General features: G+C 41.1%; 1 protein-coding gene across 1 annotated transcript in view; it reads right to left on the reverse strand.

Moving 5' to 3' along the window:
• Positions 1 to 21,906, reverse strand: part of Snd1 (staphylococcal nuclease and tudor domain containing 1) — a 391,069-nt gene that overhangs the window by 359,210 nt on the left and 9,953 nt on the right. Inside the window, exon 2 of the mRNA XM_034518746.3 lies at positions 5,599 to 5,748. Coding sequence (XP_034374637.1) covers positions 5,599 to 5,748 — 150 coding nt within the window. The remainder of the gene's footprint in view (positions 1 to 5,598; positions 5,749 to 21,906) is intronic.

Below are 21,906 nucleotides of genomic sequence, written 5' to 3' on the forward strand. Positions count from 1 at the left end.
ACGCTGTGTCACAATGTCTATACATTTCACTATACATGCCTGTATAGTGAATTGCAGAGTTCTTTCTTCATCTGACAGTCAGGGCTTCACTCAGAGTCCCAACTCTCCTTAGGTCAGAAACGGGAGGGATGGGTTCAAGGGGCACAAGAGCATCCCACAGACTCAACACCAATGTATAAGTAAAAGGGAGCATCCCCCTTTGATCCCAATCTTCATGCACTACCTACTGTGTCATCCCTCCAAGTCACAATTCAGGATACACATAATAAAATGCAGCCTGTCAGTTAGTAGCCTGAAAAAGAAGGCTCGGATAACATTTTCTATCCAGGAAACTTATTTCAGGAGGTCATTCAATAGACTTATTGAAAATTTGAAAACAATACATAACTTTCTAGAAACTAGAAGCCAGTGAAAGCTGCAAGTCATGAGAAGTGCTGTTATTTAATCCTATGGTGAGCATCTCTTGGAAGAACTTGGCTCAGGTCAGAAACCCAAAGTAATGTCCTGCCCATCTATCCTGCTCTTCTCTCCTCAAAACACCAACAAGCAAAGACACTCGACAGCAACAGAGTTCACCATGTCACTACATCTCATTCTTACCATCAGCTCACTTCCTAAAAATGAGACGACACCACTCCCCAAAGTGGAATCTGATATATGACTCCAATTGTAAACTGCACAATGAAAACTGTTTCTGAACCAACAGTACTATATATTTACAACCACAGTAACACTTCCTAAAACTGTACAGAACTACAGCTGTATTCACAACACACTCCTAAGCAACACATCAATATTCAGACCTCGGTAATACAGCACCTTCTTAATCTCCAAGAGCTCAGCAAGTGCTCCCCAGGGAAGCCTCCTTATCACAGGTAACCACATTCATGAAGGGTCAGCTCACAAGGAAATGCATCTCTAGCCCCTGGGAGAATCCTCCAGTTTCTATCCACCACAAATAAGCTTCTAAAAGCTTTTAAGGCTTGCTCAAAAAGGGTGTACTCTTACCCTCGTTTTACAGCTGATGTGTCACTAGCTGGTCAGGCAAAAGAAAATTACGCTGGAGATCTTGAAATGAAATATACCTGATCCTATAGAGGAAAAAAAACCACGTGACTACAATCTTCTTTTCCAAAAGCAGGCCTTCTAGAAGTTTTGTTCTATTCAAAACTGGACAATTTGTTACCAAATAAGCTACTAGCAACAACAGACAAAGAGAAAACTCAAGAGCTCCACAGGTTAGAGTCTGACTATCACTTCTTAAAAGGGCAAGAGAACTCTGGAAAGTAAGGCCAGTGTCCATCCACACAGGATTGCCAGGAAGGCGGTCTGTCCCAGTACAGCTGCTGGAACCGAAAGAGGCAAATCCAAAGAAGCTTGCTCTGAGCATTGGTCAAATGTCACAACAGTCTAGTAGAAGAACAGTCATAGACACTCTAGAGTTGCATGTAAGAAACATGCTCTTAAATAGCTGAGACCTAAACAACTCTTCTCTTTGACCCAACAGCAGATAGAGAACAGCCTGCTTTCACTGCTTAGACCCAGACAGAGGAGTCATTATGTCTAAAATCATAAAGTACAATTTTTAATTCCAGTCTTCTTTAGGTCAGACTCCTAAGACTACTGAGACAAGACTGAAGCCAGAGCAGTTACTGGACAGCTAAAGAGTTTGGTACATGGCCCATGCTCAGGACTCCTTGTCTCCCCTCTTCTCATCATCCTTCTGTAGCACCTGGATACCTGCTCTACCACGGCTCCCTACCAACTCAAAACTCAAAAGCCACAGTCAAAGGAGGACTGTGACATTTATTTCTGAATTTTTCCTGAAACCGGCACAGAACTTCACACCCAGCAGGCTCAATTACTCTGTGGGAAATAAATATATAACCAGCACAGCGTCCGTCAATGCAGTATCTAGGCTGCCTGTAGTAGCTAGGCAACGCTGGGGATTAGCCTGGCACAGGGCAGTGGCGGCTGGGGACACACAGGGGCCCTGCTTTCATTTTCACAGGACTTATGAGAAAGCTGACTAGTCCTGAAAGAAGATACCAGGAGGGAAGGAAAGGAATAATCACATAAATGATATTCAGAGCTATAACACAAAGAAAAGCAAATGAATAACGACACTCTTGACTCTTCTTGAATATTCTAGGTTCTTCTTTCTTGAGGAAAAAAAAAAAAGTGGACAATGTTCTCAAAGGAAAGCCTGGAAAGCTGGTGCCTCAATGTGCAATTCACCAACCCCCAAAGAGAGCCACTGGGTTCTTCTCTCATCTATTCACGTGTATATTCACTGTATACCTGCTTTGAGTCAGGTGCTGACCAGACAAAAGACATGGAGATAAGAGAAAAGGTCCCCCTTTGAAGAGTTCACAATCCAGTGGAGACAAACAAACAACCCTGAAATAAAATGCTGTGAATGCACTAACAGCACGAAGATGGGACTAGGAACGGAAATGTCAGGGACTGTGTCCAGTGGATGGTCACCAGGTCACACTGGTGGGGCAGCACTACTGATGGGGAAAGCAAAATGAGAGAGGGCAAAGGCAGAGGGGAATCTAGTAGCCTGTGAGAAAGACTGAGTGTGTATCTCCAGTGGGCCCATGACCACAGAGGTGCTTCAAGCCCTGTGACAGATATCCAACACCAAACAGTCTGCCCTAAATATATATATACATAGAGGAGCAACACTAAACCAACTCAGCAAGTTATATGTATAAGTGGGGTGTGTGTGTGTGTTTTTGTGTGTGTGTGTGTGTGTGTGTGTGTGACAATAATAACTAAAGAATAAGAGATCATGAATTTGAGGTTGGGGTGAATTCAAGAGAAGTTGAAAGGAAGAATATTCGTATATGAAATCCTCAAAAGATAATAAAGTAGTAAAGTAAGTTTGTTTCTTTAATAAGGAAGAGTGGAAGTCACAGCACAATGGACTTATGGTCTAGGTTCAGGGATGCAATTTGTAACAATAATAAGCACTAAAGTGTTTGAGAATAACAATGAGCAAAAGTATGTAAATTGTGTTCCAAAAAACCTAGGGGTGTGATAGCACCTGCCTTTAACCCCAGTACTCCAGCAGAAGCAGTGAGGCCAACCAGGTCTACATAGGGAGTTCTGAGCCAGCTATGGTTACAAAATGAGATCCTGCCCAGAGAGAGGACAGGGGTCTGGGGCCTCTAGAAGAAGTGTGAGAGCAAAGGAGAAGTCTGAGCATACATATTGTCTCACACAGCAGAAGGGAGACCGACGCCATCTCACGGAGAACTAAAGAGGTAACAGACAGCTTGATCACACCCACCTGCTCTAGAGAAGAGCAAGCACTAGACTGTACACCTATGTACAAGGGGTGCAAGGACCGCACACACTATCACTCCTGCCACAGGAGACTGCTCAGAGTCCTGTGATACAGGACACAGTGACAACAGCTCAGAACAGCCTTGTGCTCATCCACGGAAAAGGAAATCTTTCTTAGAGGCTACACGGCTTCTTCCTTCTGGGGGGAAGAGCTTGGTGATCTCTAAAAGCAGCAGCTTGTTAGCTCTCAAGAACAATCAGATTGTTCCATGACACACAGCCAAAGGAAGAGAAATGCTTCCAACAGTGGTTTACCCATTTGATGTGCACTCAATGTTTGAAGAATGCCAAAATAGGTTTAATCTTCAGTACTTGATCTAACAGAATAGTGATTACCAAACATTTATTAAGTACTTTGTAAAGCACTAAGCACTTCATGTTTCCTTATTTAATCCTCATTGAGCAATCCAGAGGTAGATATAGGCACTACATTAGTCTCAACACTTGTAGTTAGTGACGGAGGACCAATGAGAAAGAACTGATTTTAATGTATTTAGTCATTATCTCTAGACTCTAACCAACTACTGCTGATAGAATAATTATGGGTGATTTTTCTCCATCTTCATTATCTGTAATGCTGTTTCAACTATTGCCTTATTTTAAAAAAATACTATTAAAGATGAAAGGAACTAAATGCTTTCCTTAAATAAAAGCTGGTAAGCTCTTGCTTTTTCTTCATTATTTCCTTGAAAGGGAAAAGCAGAGACCAGTCAATTACTAATCTACCCAAAGATACTAAGTTTGGAGCAGAGAACTAATAATTAAGAGTCCAGAAATCCTGTTTCTGAGCAGCAAAGCACAGCTAAAGGAGAATCAAGCACCAACATTTCCAAGTGTAGCAATCAAGAAACCTAAACCACACAAACTGGGATGGACACAGGCAGTCAAAACTCAAATGGTTCGAGAAGCCACACAGAGAGTATTCAAAGCTGGGGTCTAGGAGGTGGAGAGGATGCAATGAAAGAAATTCAGAAGTGGCCTCTCAGAGCGTAACACAAGGATAAGCTACAAGCTGCCCAGAAACTAATGGGGCTAAACTGTTTAGAGCTAAGGAGATGGCATAGTGCTTGCCACTGAGCCATAAGTCCTCATGTTAAGAGAGAACTGACTCCACAGACCATTAACTGCACACATGAAGCAATGCATAATGCACGCACACACACACACACACACACACACACAAATACGTCTAATAAAAATAGTAATGAAAACTCATGTTTAGAGCTGGGTTGTAGAGTGTTTGTCTACCACACACGAAACCCTGGGTTCAATCACAGTACCATATAAACCAGGCTTGATAGCAACATTCCTATAATTCCAAAACTCAGGAAGCAGAGGCAGGAGGATCAGAAATTGAAAGTCATCCCCTGCAATACAAGTATGAAGCTTATCACCAAAAACGATTTGGGGAGTGGAGAGGACGGAACACTGCTCGGTATGGAGTGCTTGCCTGACATGTGTGAGACCCTGCATTTAAGCCCCAGTACTGCACCAAAAGGACAACCAAATAAAACAAAACCAACCCCACCTCCTGTTTACTTAAAACTTTAGATTCATAAATTCAGACAGCTTTGGGGATATAAGCATCTGTAAACAAAAAGCTAGTACTAGCATTGACAGAAGGCTATCGTTTATGAAAATGTTACACTGATATGCGTGAAGCCAACACAAAAGGACTGGGGAGAGTCCTGAGATTGTGATTCCAAGTAACTACTGTATAATGATTATTGTCAAGAGTTGACTCTTGAGAGTAGCCAATCATGAGATGGAAAGTCAACTGTGAACTAAGCTTCTGGTCGTGTCTGTGAGGGAGTATCTTGATTTGATTAACTGAGATGGGAAGACTGTCCCACTATAGAAGGCATCACTCCCTGGGCCAAGGTCCTATAGTGTATAGGAACAGGAAGTGAACTGAATACAAGCATCCATCACATTCTGCCTCCCAGTTATTTTGATGTGATCAGATGCTTTAAAAGTCCTCCTGCCTTGACTTCCTCGCCATGGTGGACTGTAACCTTGAGTTTTGAGTTGAGTAAACTCTTTCTTCTTTTGGGTTATTCAAAAAAAAAAAAAAAAAAAAAAAAAAAAAACTGAAAAGAAACTCGGGCAATGTATGTATAATGACAGATGTAAGCCACCCAAGATAGATCCAGTTATCAGAGTACATCAAAATTTCTTCATCAAAGAGGAGAGCAGGCTGTCCACTAGGTCCACAGCCTTATAAAGCCCTGGAGAATCACCTACCTCATCCGGGGTATCTTTCCCATCTGGCTGTGTGGCAGCTGCACGACGGGCGAGATTTCCAGCTCGAATGTTGCTGAGGTTGATCTGCCTCTCAGGAGGAGGGCCACCCCGGGGCTGCCCTCGGACAATGATGGCACACCCAGAGAGGACCTACAGAGAGAGACACAGAGAGACACAGAGAGAGACACAGAGAGAGACAGAGAGAGAGAGAGAGAGAGAGAGAGAGAGAGAGAGAGAGAGAGAGAGAGAGAGAGAAAATATGAATATTAGTGGCCTGGAAATAGTATTTCTATAGTGTAACTCATATGCTAATGAATTCCCCACATCTAGAACAGTACTTTGCACTGCAGAGGACCTCAAGTATCTGTAAAATGATGAAGTGATCAGAATTAACTTGAGTTTTGTAAGAAAAAATACCTACATAGAGCCTTGGGCCAGATTCAAAAATGATAGACTCAAAAATATAAGTAGGATTTAAACAAAAAATAGAAAAGACATAAAATAGACTGAGATAAAAAGATATATGAAACACAGAGGTTAATAACCTTTGTAATTTTATCCCAGCATGCACCAACACTGTTCTTTTCAATTATTAACAAGTTAATATCTTGACATTTCCCATTCTGGAATGAGGCAAACTATGAACACTTAAAGAAAAGGGAAAGTTAAAGAAAGGAGCTCCTACATAATCAAGGCCAGGGGCAGGGGCCACCCAAGTGTGTGTGGAACCACCAAATGAGATATCCACACTACTGTCCTCTAAACGCTCACATCCTCAGTTCCCTTCTCTCCAGTCCTGGCTAAGGAGCCAGAACAGAACCTATTTGCAACTGTGAAAAGGACTCTGAACTTCAGTGGCATTATTTCAATACATGAAGGGCCATAAAAGGAAAGATTTTGAGTAGAGACAAAAACGCCTGCTGTAAAACTATAAGCTACTCAAACTGCCTCTGCTTTGTGAGGCCACTCTAACAGAGAGGTAGGCTCACTCACTCTGAAGGGTTCTCAACTCTATGCTTCAAAACAAATGATAGCCACTGAAAGATTAGTGTGGAAGGCTGCAAGGTTCTATCAATGGAGAACACCACTCACACTAGATCCTTGTGAAGGAAGCTCACTCTGAAGGATTATAAGGGGAGGATGCTTCCACACACCCACTAGCATTCTCCATCTCAACTAATGCTTTAAATTATGAAAAACTATCATGAGTCGTAAAATAACTGTGAAGCCACTATCCAATGGCTAGCACACTGCCAGAAGTATAGGTCCCCAAAAGTGGTGGTTGGAATGGCAATGCCCCCATAGGCCCATAGGGAGTGGCATGATTAGGTGTGGCCTTGTAGTGCATCACCAGGGGTAGGCTTTGAGGTTTCAAAAGCTCAAGTCAAGCCCAGTGTCACTCTCTCTTCCAGCTGCCTGCTGATTCAATGTAGAACGCTCAGCTCTTTCTCCAGCCCCATGTCTGCTTTCAAAACATGCTTCCTTCCGTGATAATGGACTAAACCTCTGAACTGTAAGCCACAGCCAAGTATGTTTTCCTTTATAAACACTGCTATGGTCACAGTGTCTCTTCACAGCAATAGAAACTCTAAGACAGCCTCCATGTCCTTTCTACCCAGTTTTCTAATACCCACAACCATGCTGACTATGAAAATCACTCCCTTGTTCTGCACACTTGTGTTCCATTCACAGTAAATGTCTGTAAGCAACAGAACTCCATATTATCTATTTTTGAGCTCTACTAATTGAGTCTTCTATACAATGTTGTTTCTTTTACCAATTCTTTTTAATACAATGCACCCACGCTGGTGTGAAATACAATTTTGATGACTATGGTATTTCATTGTATGATATTACAACTGATCTAGTTACTCTACCACCTTTTCATGAGAATTCCAAACAATACACTGATGCTGACTTTTTTTCCTTTTTTATTTCGGGGAGGAGGTGTCTCTGTATAGCCCTGGCTGTCCTGGAACTCTGTAGACCAGGCCGGCCTCAAACTCAGAGATCTGCCTGCCTCTGCCTCCCAAGTGCTGAGATTAAAGGCATGCACACTACTGCCCACTTTATTGTTATTTTTTTTTAAAACTAGCACTCTAGTTCATGTCTCCCATACCTTAAGCACAAAGACTTTGGCCTAAATCACTACACTGCAGCCACATCAGAATACACAAACAAAACTTGTCTTTTCAATCTGTTTACAAGATATGCTCTTCATTTTTATCCTTTCTTCCTTTTTCGACTTTTTATTCATGTGTGTCTTTGTGTCTATATGTGATATTTTCATGTATGCATAGATGTGCACTGGTACCCACAGAGGAAAAAATGCATCAATGAATCCACTAGAACTGAAATTACAAGCAATTATAAGCTACCAGGAATTGATCTTGGGTCCTCTGCAAGAGCAGGAAACACTCTTAACCACTGAGCCATCATTGTGTAGAAGCCAGAGATCAACATCAGTTTCTTTCTTTCTCTATCACTCGACACTTTATTGTTTGAAGCAGGTCTCTCACAGAACCTGGAGTTCACTGGCTCCGCTGGATTCTCTAGCCAACGAGCTGTGAGAATTCATCTGCCCGTCTCTACCTCCCTGGCTCTGGCTTTCTTACATGGGCACTAGGGATCAAACTCAGGCCCTCAGGCTTGTACAGCAAGCACTTTACTGACTAAGCCACCTCTCCAGCCCTATCAATTCCCTTAAGATGCTCTTGTATTCTTTAATACTAAGTACACTAATTGAAGACATGGTCGCCAATCCATCCTCCTAAAGGCTGATTCATGTGGCAGGCACCGCTGTCTTCCTATTCCTCCAGCCAGGAAAGACGAACATAGGTACAGCTTTCTTCTGAAATGGTCTCCCCAGCATTTGCCAATGGCACAGAAGGAGAGGCAGAAAAACAGTGTTCAGGACACTATAGAAGAATGAAACCTCTCTGATAAGAGAGACTAGTTTCCCTCCTATTTACAGGATCCAGAATCACTCAAAAGACACTATACCCTCCTTTGCAGTTCTCTACAACTCATTTTCCAAGAACCGATAACTCCCTCTCTGCCTTGTCATAGGTTTTTGCTGAAGTTCTTCCTCAATAAAAATATTCTAAAGGGTTTATTAAAGGTTTTCTACTCAATAAAACCAGGGGGGGGGTATGCTTAAAATATCTATGTAAAACACAGAAAGACAGAGGAAGGTCCTATAAAACAGATTGTTATTTCATACAACATCAAGCCAGTTTTCATATTAAACATTGGCATTGGGTTTTTCAAAGTTAATTCATTGATTGGTTGACTGACTGATTTGCTTTTCATCAATACTGATTAAATACCAACGATGTGTGGGAGCCTGTTCTAAACAAGCTGCGTATTTCAGGGGAATACAAAAGAGACAAAAAGGTTTGGCTCCTGGGGAGCTGATGCTCAAGGAAGGAGACAAACAGTAAACAACATATGTAAGGAAAACATAGCATTTATCATAGTTTTAATTTCAGAAGAATAAAGACTGAAGAAACTGTCATGGGTAATTGAACCCAAAGCTCCACTGACTGATTCATGTTACAAACTTTCATGAATACAGTAATTATCCTTAATTGCTAATTTATAGGGCATAAAAAACAAGTCATATGGTTAACGCTTTATCCAATTAGAATAATAAAATGACATATTCTTGAAGAACGATCTCAGGACTACCTGCTAGAGCAGGAAGATTGTGAAGCCAGCTGTCAAAATGAGTCAGTTTGACTGAGGTTATAGGCTTGACATTTCTCCGCTCTGCCTATACAGGTTGCAGAGAGATGTGGGGGGATTCAAAGGCTCTGGCTTCAAGGCACAAGTAAGACAGCCACAGAGGCTGAACCAAGCACTTAAGAGAAAAATGGGGATTCAAACTGTTCAAATCCACTTACAGGTTTACTGGGAAATTTACCTACAGTGAAAGACTATATAGAGAGCCACTAAAATGTTGCCCAGCAACAGAGTATGACATTAAATCTTCACTAGACTGATGATTTGGTACACTTAACTCTTGAACATCCAGACCAATGCCATCACAAGACAGAAAACTACATGCAAAAGTACACTCTCACCAGTTATATCAACATGACTGTACAGAAAACTCTTAAAAATAAATACTGACCAGTAGTTTTCCAAATTCAAAAGCAAAATCATCTTGATCCAAAAAAGGCACCTTATTAGCTCTGTGGAGAAGACCAGCTTAATGGGCATTTCTACCTCTTAAAGGCATGAGGGCAAAAATGACAACAGAAGGACAAATACAAAAGATAAAAACAAGAGAGTAAGGATAAATAAAACAGGGTCTATACCATATCCACACATTCAACTAATGGGTTTTGAACAATGCCTACATAATTCAATTCAGAAAGAGTAGAACTTGCAATAAAAGGTGCAGCTAAACAGTCACATGCAGAAGGAAGAAGTTTGATCCTTACTTCAGACTATAAACAAAAGGAATTCAAAAAGCATCACAGACATGAAAACAGAAGTCAAACTTATAACAGAGAATCAAACATACAGGTAAATCTGCATAACCTCCCATTAGATGATCATTTCTTAGTTAGGACACCAAAAGCACAAAGGCAGGCAGGCAGAACTTAAGTCATAACTGGAAACATTGTTTCAATAAACACTTAGCTAAAAACAAGGCTGGGGACAGAGTTCAGCTGTAGGCCCTAAATTCAAATCCCAACATTGTAAGAAGTGAAGGAGGAAGGGAATGGGAGAGAGAGGGAGGACGAGAGAACAGAGGGTGCAGTAGTTGTAATGCATATAGCTCAAAACTGTTTAATATCCAGAAGCATCCTACAAAACAGAATACAGAAACAACTACAAAGAAACTAAGTTGAGATTAAAACTAAGTAGATTTTCAATCTACCCTAATCTTCCTGATTTATCTCCCCTCATTTTTTCTGCTAAAAACAAGAGGCAAACCTAAATTAAAGGCCCTACCAGTCAAAAACAATGACCTAGAAACTCAGGGCTTCAGGGTGCTGCTGTTTCTCTAAGGATATGCTCACTCCCCAGCCAGCCCCACACACAGGGTCTCAGCTTATATATCTCAGGATCACTGAAGAGAAGTCAGAAAAAGAGAGCATGTAGTTCTTTTATTTTACAGCTGAAGACTCTGGATACAGACAGCTAAAATGACTGCAGCCTAAAAACCATAGGAAGAAGTATGGCCAGCAGAGTTGGTATCACAGACCAAATCATTAGAAACATCCAGCCCCCATGAGCTGGCTGCTCCAAATCAAAGCACCATTTACTAAACACACACACCACCACCATCCATAAAATAAAAATTTATAAAGGCCAGCATCAAATCTACCCTTCTGACTTTGATCTATAATCAAGAGCGAAAATAAATCTGTTCTTATCCCAGCCCAATCTGCAGTATTAATATCTGCCATTAATTATGAACTGGCAATAATAATGACAACAACACAAAGGCAGTCTACACCTGTTATGTAGCTCAGGAAATGGGAAGGGATCATAAATTGCTCTTTTCTATCATATTCTGTTTTATAGACGAGGAAAACACAGCATAGAGAGATGATGGCATCCCAGCAGACTTTCTAATAAACCCCAAATACTGCAAATATGAGAACCATGAGCTAATACCAGTGACTTGTGAAAATAAGTACTGGTAAAGCCCTGCACAATAAAGCTTCCCCAGCAAGGAAGGAACTCATGCAGGGCTAGAGCATGCTCTCCAGAGTCAAGTCTTTATGACCTGTCACTTGGCTCTATTTACTGCCACAGATCCAAGAGATTAAGATCAACAAAAAGACAGACAACTCGGGAAGAAAAACAAGTACAGAGTAGACCCATGTAAAGAAATTCATTCCAGTTATCAAACAATAACAAAATCTCAGGACAATAGTCATGTGACCTCTCAAAGGAAGAAGAAAAGTAGATGAAGTCCAGTCACATGGTTACATCTACAATACACTCCCACATAAGGCTCAGGGAACATTGTGGAAGAGGGGCAGAAAGACTGAAAAGCAAGCAAGAGGGTCAGGAGTTTCTGTGAAGACTTTGTCTCCTAGTAACATCAGAAGCTATACTCACCAACGTGACCACCCCACGGTGAGCTAAGCAAGGGGAACACCAAATATGACAACTGCACACAGAAAAGCTCAGGAGGCCCCAACCCTACACAAAGAACTACAACCACTACACAAAGAACTACAACCAGATAAAGCTGGGAGCAGAAAAGGTGGCCCTCCCTAGGGAAGAGTACATCAACAGGTCATCAGTGCCAGTCATTCCCGAAAATATGCATGTACGTAACATTACATGGATGTGGCAAGTTATAATTAGAAACATATATGTATACACAAGCACATATATACATGCATTTACAGTTGATGAAAAAAGAGGCCATGAGTTGGAAAGGAGAGAAAGAGTATACTTGGAAGGACAAAAGGAAAGGAGTTAATGTTGAAATTAAAATACAGTCTCAAAAATAAACAAAAAAAGTAAATAAACTCTTGTAGCTTGCTTTGTGAGTTTTTTCCCACCCCCCAGTTTCATGCCCACCACTAGGTAGGAGAGAGAGATCCTTGAATCTAACTGCTTTCCTTCTTTGCTTGTGGCTGGTCTTTGCTACTTTGTGAGTTCTTTTCCCCACCCTTTATCCTCTGATTTCACACTGTATCACTAAATCAGAAAGAATAGAGGGGAGAGACACAGTGAGCCCTGAATCTAATATCTTTCCTTTTGTTTATTCTTTGAGCATGACGACTAACAAACCACAACCTATCCCCCTGAATGACCAACAACTACCTACCCCACCTCTCAGGGCACTAGCATTTATATACCCTCTGAAAAGTTCCCAGAATCCCAAGCGTCACACAATCACAGAGGCTGTCTGCAGCTGACAAAAACTACACCTCTTCTATAGCACGTGGCAGATCAGTCACCTGCTGCAGGACAGTCTGAAGCAACCCCATATCCCCACACCTGGAATTAAAACAAAAACATATTCTTATTTCTGTGTTTTTAAAAGAAACCAAAATTCCATAAAATTGTCATGACAAGCTCTAGATCTTAAGAATACCACTACAGAGAGAATTTTCTCTGTTCTATCAAATGATTGGGGTCAGGTACTAAGCCTTAATTAAAAGTACAGAAAAGAACTACAGTGATCAGGACTCTCCAACCCTCTCACCATGAAGAAAAAAGAATTTCCTTAAGTGTTAAAGAAATAAAGTCCAAAGAAAGCTAAGAGCATCATACCAAAGTATGCATTAAAGAGAAGGAAAAGAATGTTACTTTTCTGAACAACGACAATACAAAGTATGCCCACAGGACCCACATATACTAAAATTTAATTCTGAAGAGCCAGAACATAGCTTGGGAGTGCTCATAACTCTTACATTTAATATCCTGATAGGAAAAAAGAATCAAACACAAACTATCTGGAAGAATTACAAGTCCTCTGGTGAAGAAACATGTTCATTTCGGAGAAAAAAAATGAATGTTTGATTGGTTTTTTTTTTTTTTAAGTAAATAAAGCACAGAACAGAAGGTTTTTTTTTTTTTTAAGTACTTTATTTCAGTTACACACCAACACCAAAGGCACAATTTGGAGGGAAAAAATTAACCCAGTTGAAACCTTCCAAAAACTTTATAATGTTGGAAATACTTCAAACAAAAGAAAAGCCTAGAAGCAAGCTTTTTTTCTACCCAAAGAAATGGAGATACCAGTTTTTCTCCCAGGATTCTGGGCAGTTTTAAGGGTGACCATTTCCACTGCCAAACCACCAATACTACCAATGGGTTAATAAATAAAAACAAAAACCTAGACTCTGCACCAAAACATAATAAGGCAAGCAAAGCAAGTATGAGGGGGGTAGGGAGGAGGGATAGAGGGATGGGTAAGAGATAGACAGATATGAATGTGTGCACGTATGTCATCACTGGCCGGTTGGACCCCGGGCAGGGCTGATTACTCACCCAGCACTGGCCGACAGGTCACTGGAAGCTGAGGAAGCAAATGTTGGGAGCAAGCAATTGGTCACATGGGGAACTGAGCAAACAAAGGCAAGATAACTTAAAGCCAGGTCTCTCACTGTTGAAGAGGGAAGTTACAGAGCTAGGATGAGAAACAAAAGTAAGGCACTGTTTGAGAAAACATACAGATAAATACAAAGGTACAGACATACATGTCATACATGTATTTCCTACTTGCATCCTCTAAGAGGGCACGGTGACCTGATGTCCAGATGCCACCTTCTAAAAGACCTCTCTGCTAAAAAGGGCAAGAGCTCCTTAAGAAACTGACAGTTCTAGGTTTGGGTCTGGGAAAGGTCAGTCTCAGGCAGGAATATGTGGCTGTGTCAGAAAACTTTCTTGAAAAGGACAATGATGACATACTTTTATCAAAATGATAAAATAGTCTGTTTAAGGGTATTATCATGGGCCAAAATTGGGACAATTTGAAAATCAAAATAATAGGGACTGGAGAGATGCTTCAGCAGTTTAGAGCACTGGCTGCTCTTCCAAAGGACCTGGAGTTCAACTCCCCAGCACCCACACGGCAGCTCACCCTGTCCCGAACTCCAAGTCTGGATAATCTGACAACCTTCACACATATACATGTAGGCAAAACACCAATGCACAAGATGGATGGATGGATGGATGGATGGATGGATGGACGGACGGACGGACAGATGGATAGATGGACATACGGATGGAAAATTGATCTTTAAAAAGACAAAATCAAAATAGTAACAGTAGACTGCAATCCATTGAACAAATGAATGAACAAATTGTGAAAGGGAGTTCTAGAGTGACAACTGGTAAGTGTAGGATCAATGGTAAAATTAGGAATTGTTATTTGGGAACAATCATAGCAACAACAGACTCAAGCAAGAATCATAAAGGTGGGGCTGGGAAGGTGGCTTAGCAAGTGAAGGTGCCTGCCACCAAGCCTGATGCCCTGAGTGGCAGAAGGAGAACACTGACTACCTCAGGCTGTCCTCTGACCTCCACATAGACCTCCACACACACACAGAAAAATAAGTTCTTTTAAAAAATAATTAAAATTGTAAGAATCGATGGGGGTGCTAAGAGTGGTGGACAATTGAGATAAATATTTATATTTGTATAATCTCAAAATATCTTCCCGAAGTACTACCTGCATGTTTACCATTAAATAAAATACTTACTAGCCATTACATAAAGATTTTATTGGCTAAAATACATTAGAGAAACCTGACTGATAACATCTTAACCAAGGAACTAGATTATCAGCATTAGCAACAATGGAATTACCAACAGTGTGACTCTGATAGGATGTATTTAAGAGACCTGAGCTTCATTTTCAACACACACATCAGGTGGCTCACAACAGCCTATAACTCCAGCTCCAGATGCCCTGATGCCTTCTTCTGACCTGCACAGACACCTGCTACCTACTACCACACATACACAATAACCAAAAATAAAATACTTTTTAAAAGATGTCTTTAACAAAAGTACATGTTGAACAAGGTAATAAAAACTTGAATATGGGTCCACAGATCCCAAAGGGACCTAACTTTATATTGTCTTTCACAGACATTGTTCAGTATACAGGAACTCAGTATTTGCAACTTCATGGAACATAAATACTATGAATAATGCCTGTTTTCAATTATTACAAAGAGAATAAGCCAGTGAACTTTCTAGGTAAAGCGGACACAGGAATTAAAGCACTATTCTTCCAACCATTTTCAACAGCTGGAAAGTATTCCAAAATACAAAGTTAAAAATCACATTTAAAGTATTAAACTGGGCAGAGTGGCTCAGACCTTTATTCTCAGCACTCAGGAGGCAGAGGCAGGTGAATCTCTGAGTTCAAGGCCAGTCTAGTCTACATAGAGATTCTTCATAGTGAGACCCAGTCTTTAAAAAACAAAAACCTAAGAAACATATAAGAACCGGAAATGTGCTACCTTTGCAACCTGGGTTCAATTTATCTGTGGCACCTGGAATCCCAGCACTCAGAAGTTAAGGCAGGAGGATAAGAAGTTCAAAGTCCTCCTTGGCTACATAGGGAATTCCAGACCAGCCTGGGACCCTGATGAGACTATGTCTAAAAAAATGTAAATAAAAAGAAAATAAATTACGTAGAAGTACTAGGTTAACCAAAACCAAGGATGTATTTTATTTTGCTGGGCCAGTGAAAACACACACAATACACATCTGATTTGAAAGCAGGTGCCCTGCATTGATGGCCTGTTTCCCCCCAGAAGACATTGGTTACTAAATGAAAATTTTAGTGCCCAGCATGTAATAACTCCATATGAGTTATTCATCAAAAAGATATCAGAATCCCCCGATCATGCTCTTGGACACTTTGGCTATGGCAAAGACAGAAATCAAGCTGAAAACTTGAACCCTGACCTGGACCTGGACCTAAGACCTTCCTCCCTGATGGCTAGCTTTCATAACACGAATGGTCCTATGCAGGCTACTGAGGGAGAAAAGTCATCAGTGGTATTACCAGTGGTGAATGTTATAATACTGACCTCCCTAGCAAGACATAGCCATATAATGGTACAATAACATGACATGAAGACTGTGGGGCTAACCTATGCCTTTCTGATTAGATCCAAAGCCTGTTCCATAGGACAGAATTTAGACCAGTCAAAATTCCATAGCTCTAGAGATCACAGTTTTATGGAGGAACATATTACTCTTGTTTTACTAAATGTACATGTAGTGGCTTGGCCCATAAGGAGTGGCACTGTTAGGAGGTGTGGCCATTGTTGGAATAAGTGTGGTGTCACTGATGGGGTGGACTTTGAGGTCTTATAAGGACAAGTCTAACTAGTGTGTCTGCAACTTCCGGGCCATAATAGACTCTTGTCCCTCTGGAACTAGAAACTTAAATAAACTCTTGTATGAATTTCACTAATCATGGTATTTTATCACAGCAATAAAAAAGTAACTAATACAAGGACTGAGACATATACAGTAGGGACACCTGCAAACATCACTTGGGGACTAGGGCAGGTGAGCTCTAAACATTTGAAGAAATGCAGAGAGAAATTTGCTGTTAATTTACTACAAAACTGTATTTTCTTTTTTTCCTAAGGTTTCCTATTCCTGTCCCTGAAACTTAGGTGTTGTCTACAGCGTGTGCTATCTAAAGGTAAGGACCAAGGAAACAAAGCATTTTCATTAACCTTAGGCCAGCATACACACGGCAGCTCACAACCACTTATAATTTCAATCCCTAGGAAATGGATGCTCTCTTCTTTCCTCTAAGGGCACCAGGCATATATGTATGTGGTGCACAAACATGCGTGCAGGTAAAACATCCATACACAAAAAACAAGTAATAGTTTAAAAAGAATCTTTATTACAAAACCAGCCACAGATTGCAAGCACTAATCAATTTGGTTCTATCACTGCAATGACCATGGCCATAGAATGAAGGGAAGGAAAAATGGCTTTGCTGAACCCCATCACCTTTTAACAGATGCTAAAGAATAAATGACCAAGGTGATGATGTTCAGAAAGCCTCTGCAGATTACAGACCAGTGCTAGCTCCACACTAATCAGAAATGCAGATTCACATGCTGCACCAGACCTAATGAATCAGAATCTGCATTTTAACAACATCCCCAGGTGACTGGCATGAATAATGAAGTTTGAGGCTAATTCCCACCATAACTCTGGCCTAGTAATTCTCCAGCAAACAGAGCTGAAACTTTGTTTTCTCAGAGATGTCTTCCCAAGAAATCTGAGGCTCTACACTCCTCACCCATGGACCTCAAGACAATATGCAAAGGACCATGTTAACCTTGTTCACCATGGTAAGCTCAGAGCATAGAACAAGACCAAATAAACTATGCTTTTTTTAATTGTTGTTAATATCATATTCCATACTGGACTCTAGAAAGCAAGAACAAAAACCATTAAGACATGATTGTACTTAAACAATTCATAACTTTACAGGATTTCTGCAAAAGCTAACAAGCCCTAAGAGGAAAGTAACACTCATACCTGCTTCTCCAGCTTCTCCATCAAATAACATAAAGCACAATGTTCTCTAAAGCCCCACACTCCCTCAGCATGAAGGGATGTAACTGTCCTCTTATGGATCCTCCATCCCCAGGAGATCCCCCTTACCCAGCCCTCTGCTTCTGCCTCCAACAACTCCAATTTTGCTCGGCATCACTTCATTCTCCCCAGGAAGTTCATGTTATTTTTGTCACTGTTCTCTCCAGCTGCTTCCCTCAGTATTCTTATCAGATGCCCAATTTCCCTTGTTACCTCCTTCAAGAATGTCTTGGCTAACTCATTTCTAACCACTCAATTGATTTATTTCCTGTGAGCTGTCAAGTCTACTCTATTTTCAACAGAAACCACTCAAATCTATATCCCTGACCACTCTGAAGAATCTCCTAATTAACTGTTCAATATTCAATTGTCTTCCCGCTTTCTTCCATCACTTCCTGTGTCTGAAGGGAATACTTGGTATCTGAGCAAATGCTATCATCTCTACTTTAATTATATTCCCCATGAATTCTGTATTTGTTCTTGATTAGTAAACAGAACCTCTCAGATCTGCAACATAAGCCTATATCCAAATACTATGGTAATAAAAAAGTGTATCTAAATGCCTAAACTGACAGCAAAAAAGAGTAACAGTGTTACTTTTAACTTCGCAACTCACTGAGAAATGTAAGTGAATGAGCTCAGAACACAATGGCTGGGAGATACTCAGAAGAAAGGGAACAAGCAAGCTTAGGCCACCACCAATCAAGCTGGATCAGTCTCCCAGAAACTCCAATCCCAACCCCACCTTTCCACCCTTAGACGTAAAGGCAAAGTTTAGCCTAGTGCTCATAATGGAACACAATACAGAGCCTTGAGGTTTTGTTTTTGTTTTTTAAGATTTATTCTTATTTTATGTATACAAGTGTTTTCGCTGCATGTATGTCTGTGTACCGTATGCATACTTGATGCCCTTAGAGGCTAGATTGGGTCACATATCCCTTGGAACTAGAGTTACAGACACTTGTGAGTACTTGAAATTGAACCCACTGGAAGAACCAATGAGCAACCTTTCTAGCACCACCCCCCCCCCAGGTGACTTAGAATAGAGCTTCATCATTGTCTCGGGACACGGCCAGATCCCTTGAAAGACAAATGAATAAAGACTGCAACTTTCGACCACCCACCAACCTAAGAGAATGGTGTTTATGATTAAATTCTACAAATGAATGAAGTGGCTGCAAACATACCTCAGTTGGTAAGCCCTGGGTTTGATTATCAAGTGTGGCTGTACACACCTGAGAGGATGAGGAGAAAAGTTATTTCAGGGCTCTCTATACAGCATTCTAACACAAACAACAAGTTCAGTGAGACACTCTGTCTACAAAAATAAAAGGCGGCAAACAATAGAGGAAGATACTACATAGCAACCTTAGACACCCATGTACACCTACAGCATGTATACATACTGTACATACTGGGGACAAAATTTGAGACAAGGTTTTGCTATGCATCCCAAGTCTATGCTCCAACTCCTGGGCTTTAAGTACTCCTCCAAACTCAGCCTCCTTAGTAGCTTAGACTTACAAGCTTGTACCACCAGGTCCATGTGCTCTAAAAATTCTTGAATAAGATCTGATGATCTTCCAGGTTGCTGAACAGAGGTTCTGAGTGTGGCCAGTCCTGAGAGCATGGAAGCTCCATGAACCCCACCTGTTTATACTGTCATATCCATCTTCTCACCTGGGTGTGTCCACTGGAGTAGCATCCCTAACAAAGCAGTGAATATTTCTATAGGTTCTATGACATGTCTGAGCAAATTACTGTCAGGGAAGAGAACACTAGTTTATAGTTGGTTGGGAGTACATGTTACCACCTAGAACCTGGGATTGGTACCTAAGGATTCTCTTGTAAAAATGAACATTGTGAGACCTGATGCTCTCTCCAGGTAAACAGGTCAGAAATGAGTTAAGATACCCACTTGGGTGTTTTCTGTGGGGAAAAAAGAAATTTGCTATGTGGGACATAACCCACACATCTGTCACAAGAGGGTTGGTTCTGTGTTAAGTCTAAGAACAGAAACAGGGGAAAGTGTTTGGGGCCTTTTTCCCTTTCCTGAATACTTTCTAGAGTAAACAAGCTCCGCCTACACGGTGCATCTTAATAATGGATCACATTTTTGCTCACATATATTTTGAATGAATGTCCAAGGTGTTTCAGAACTAACTCCTTGCTGGTATGTATGTATGTGTGTATACATAAATATATATATATCAAAAGTTGAAGATTTATTTCTCGTGAAATTATGTACTATCACCACAAGTGCAGGAAGCAGTTCTCCAAAGATTATGGTCATATTTGCAGAGTGGCAAAAAAAGTACTCCTGTTAGGAAAAGAGACTTCGACTTCAGGGCAAATCAAAGGTGGTAAGAAAAGGTAGAAAAATCTGGAATGTCATTCCAGGACTCCTCGGCCGAGTCCCTATGTCCAACCCATGTTCTTTAACTGACCTTCCTCCCCACAATTCCAGAGGCCACATCCAAAAGCAAGTACAATAGCAATTCCCAATCCAGGGCAGGAGAGGGAAAAGCTACTGTGTTATTCGCCATGTCAGGGATCTCTTACTTTCTCAGTGACAGCACTGCCCTCATCCTGTCCCTGAGCAAAAATGGGGGTAGAGGACCTGTGCACCACATACAGCCAAATGAGCAGACCAGTTGTGTGCACTAAAGGACATTAGATTATTGAGCACATTATTCAATGAATCATCTCAAAAACACCAAACGCTTATTTTTGCTTTCCATGCAGGGTTCATAATACAATAAAAGGAAGAAATACATCAACTTGTATGTTACCTACAAAAGCTTAATCTTGAGGTTATTTGAAAACATTCCCTATTTGAAATGCTGGTTGTCAACTTTAGATCTCAAAATAAAGTATTTTGAGTATAAATCACAAACCTACCATAGACCTGCCAGTCTTTCATTGATGAATTAGCATGTCATCCCAGGACTCTTCTTACTCTAAGTCCAAGGCAAAGTGTCAGAAAGGAATAAAAGTACAAATCCTTTGCCATTTAACACTGCTCCTGGCTTCTCCCACAGACATGCTGCTACTCAACTTTTAAAAAGAACTCCTAAGAATTCAATTAAAATTTTTATTCCACTCCTCAGAGCTAAGATGCCTATGACTATTAATACAAAGGCAGGGCAACCTTAACCTGTGCCCTGTGCTGACCCTGGACCCTAGAGAGAGCCCATGGGAGGTCTAGAGGGACTCTAAAGCTCTCACCAGAGAGGAGTTTAACAAGGTAACTTAGCTTTTAAGTAACAGAAGCTGCCTCCTGGCCACTGGGCTGTAAAAGGCCTCACCTGCCAAGAGCAATAATGCAAGTAATTACTGCACACAGAATAACAGATCCCAGTGGGATCCCAGGACCCAGGTTCTGGTCTCTACCCCGCAATATACATAGAGGAATAGCATACACTGTTTTTCTCATTAAAGCCTAGAACAATCCCCTAATGGGTAAATAGATAAATTTTACTTGGCACAACGATTATGCCTTGGGTGGCTGCCCAAATAAAAACGTTCTTGGTATTATTAAGGCTGCAAGACAATAAACCTCCTGGGTCAGAATTCACGAGGTTGAACACTTGGCTGACATGAGTGTATTTCAGGGACTGGAAGCAAAAGCTCTGAAGCCTCTTTCTCTTTCCTTTTTCTAATAACAAACTTCCAGCCACCCGTAGTCTTTCAATAAATACCTCAGTCTTGCATATGAGCCAGATTGCTCTCCTCTGAGTGCTCCCACCATGCTTCACCAGCTCACCTGCTTTTTATCTTGTGGCCTTTACCTCTGTCAAGACATCTGTCCCTTATACCATCTTTTCTGGAAAGACATTTTAAAACCAACCAAAACTAAGATGTGACTTTTCCCAACCCACTTTACTTCTAAGAAAACCATGGACATTTAAATTCACAAGTTCCTCTTTCCACTACAAACCAACTTACTTCTTGTCAGCTAGCAGTAACTGCATGAGGCAGGTAGCAAAACCTCTCAAGCAAAGACTTGGCCAGAGCTGTTGAGGTACACAAGCCTCCTCCTATCAAGTCATCCCAGGGGACTCGGAGCTCACCTCCCTTGTTCATGCTACTCTCTGGGAGCTACACCACCACCCACTCCCCTGCACTCACTCGGTCTCCCTGTGCTGACTGTTGCTGCCATTCCCTCTCATCACTCAGCTCAGGCCAACAGGCCATTACTAATAATCATGGCAAGACAAGGAAGCCTGGCAATCT

Source organism: Arvicanthis niloticus, chromosome 15, assembly GCF_011762505.2.
Source record: "Arvicanthis niloticus isolate mArvNil1 chromosome 15, mArvNil1.pat.X, whole genome shotgun sequence".
Taxonomy (NCBI): Eukaryota; Metazoa; Chordata; class Mammalia; order Rodentia; family Muridae; genus Arvicanthis; species Arvicanthis niloticus.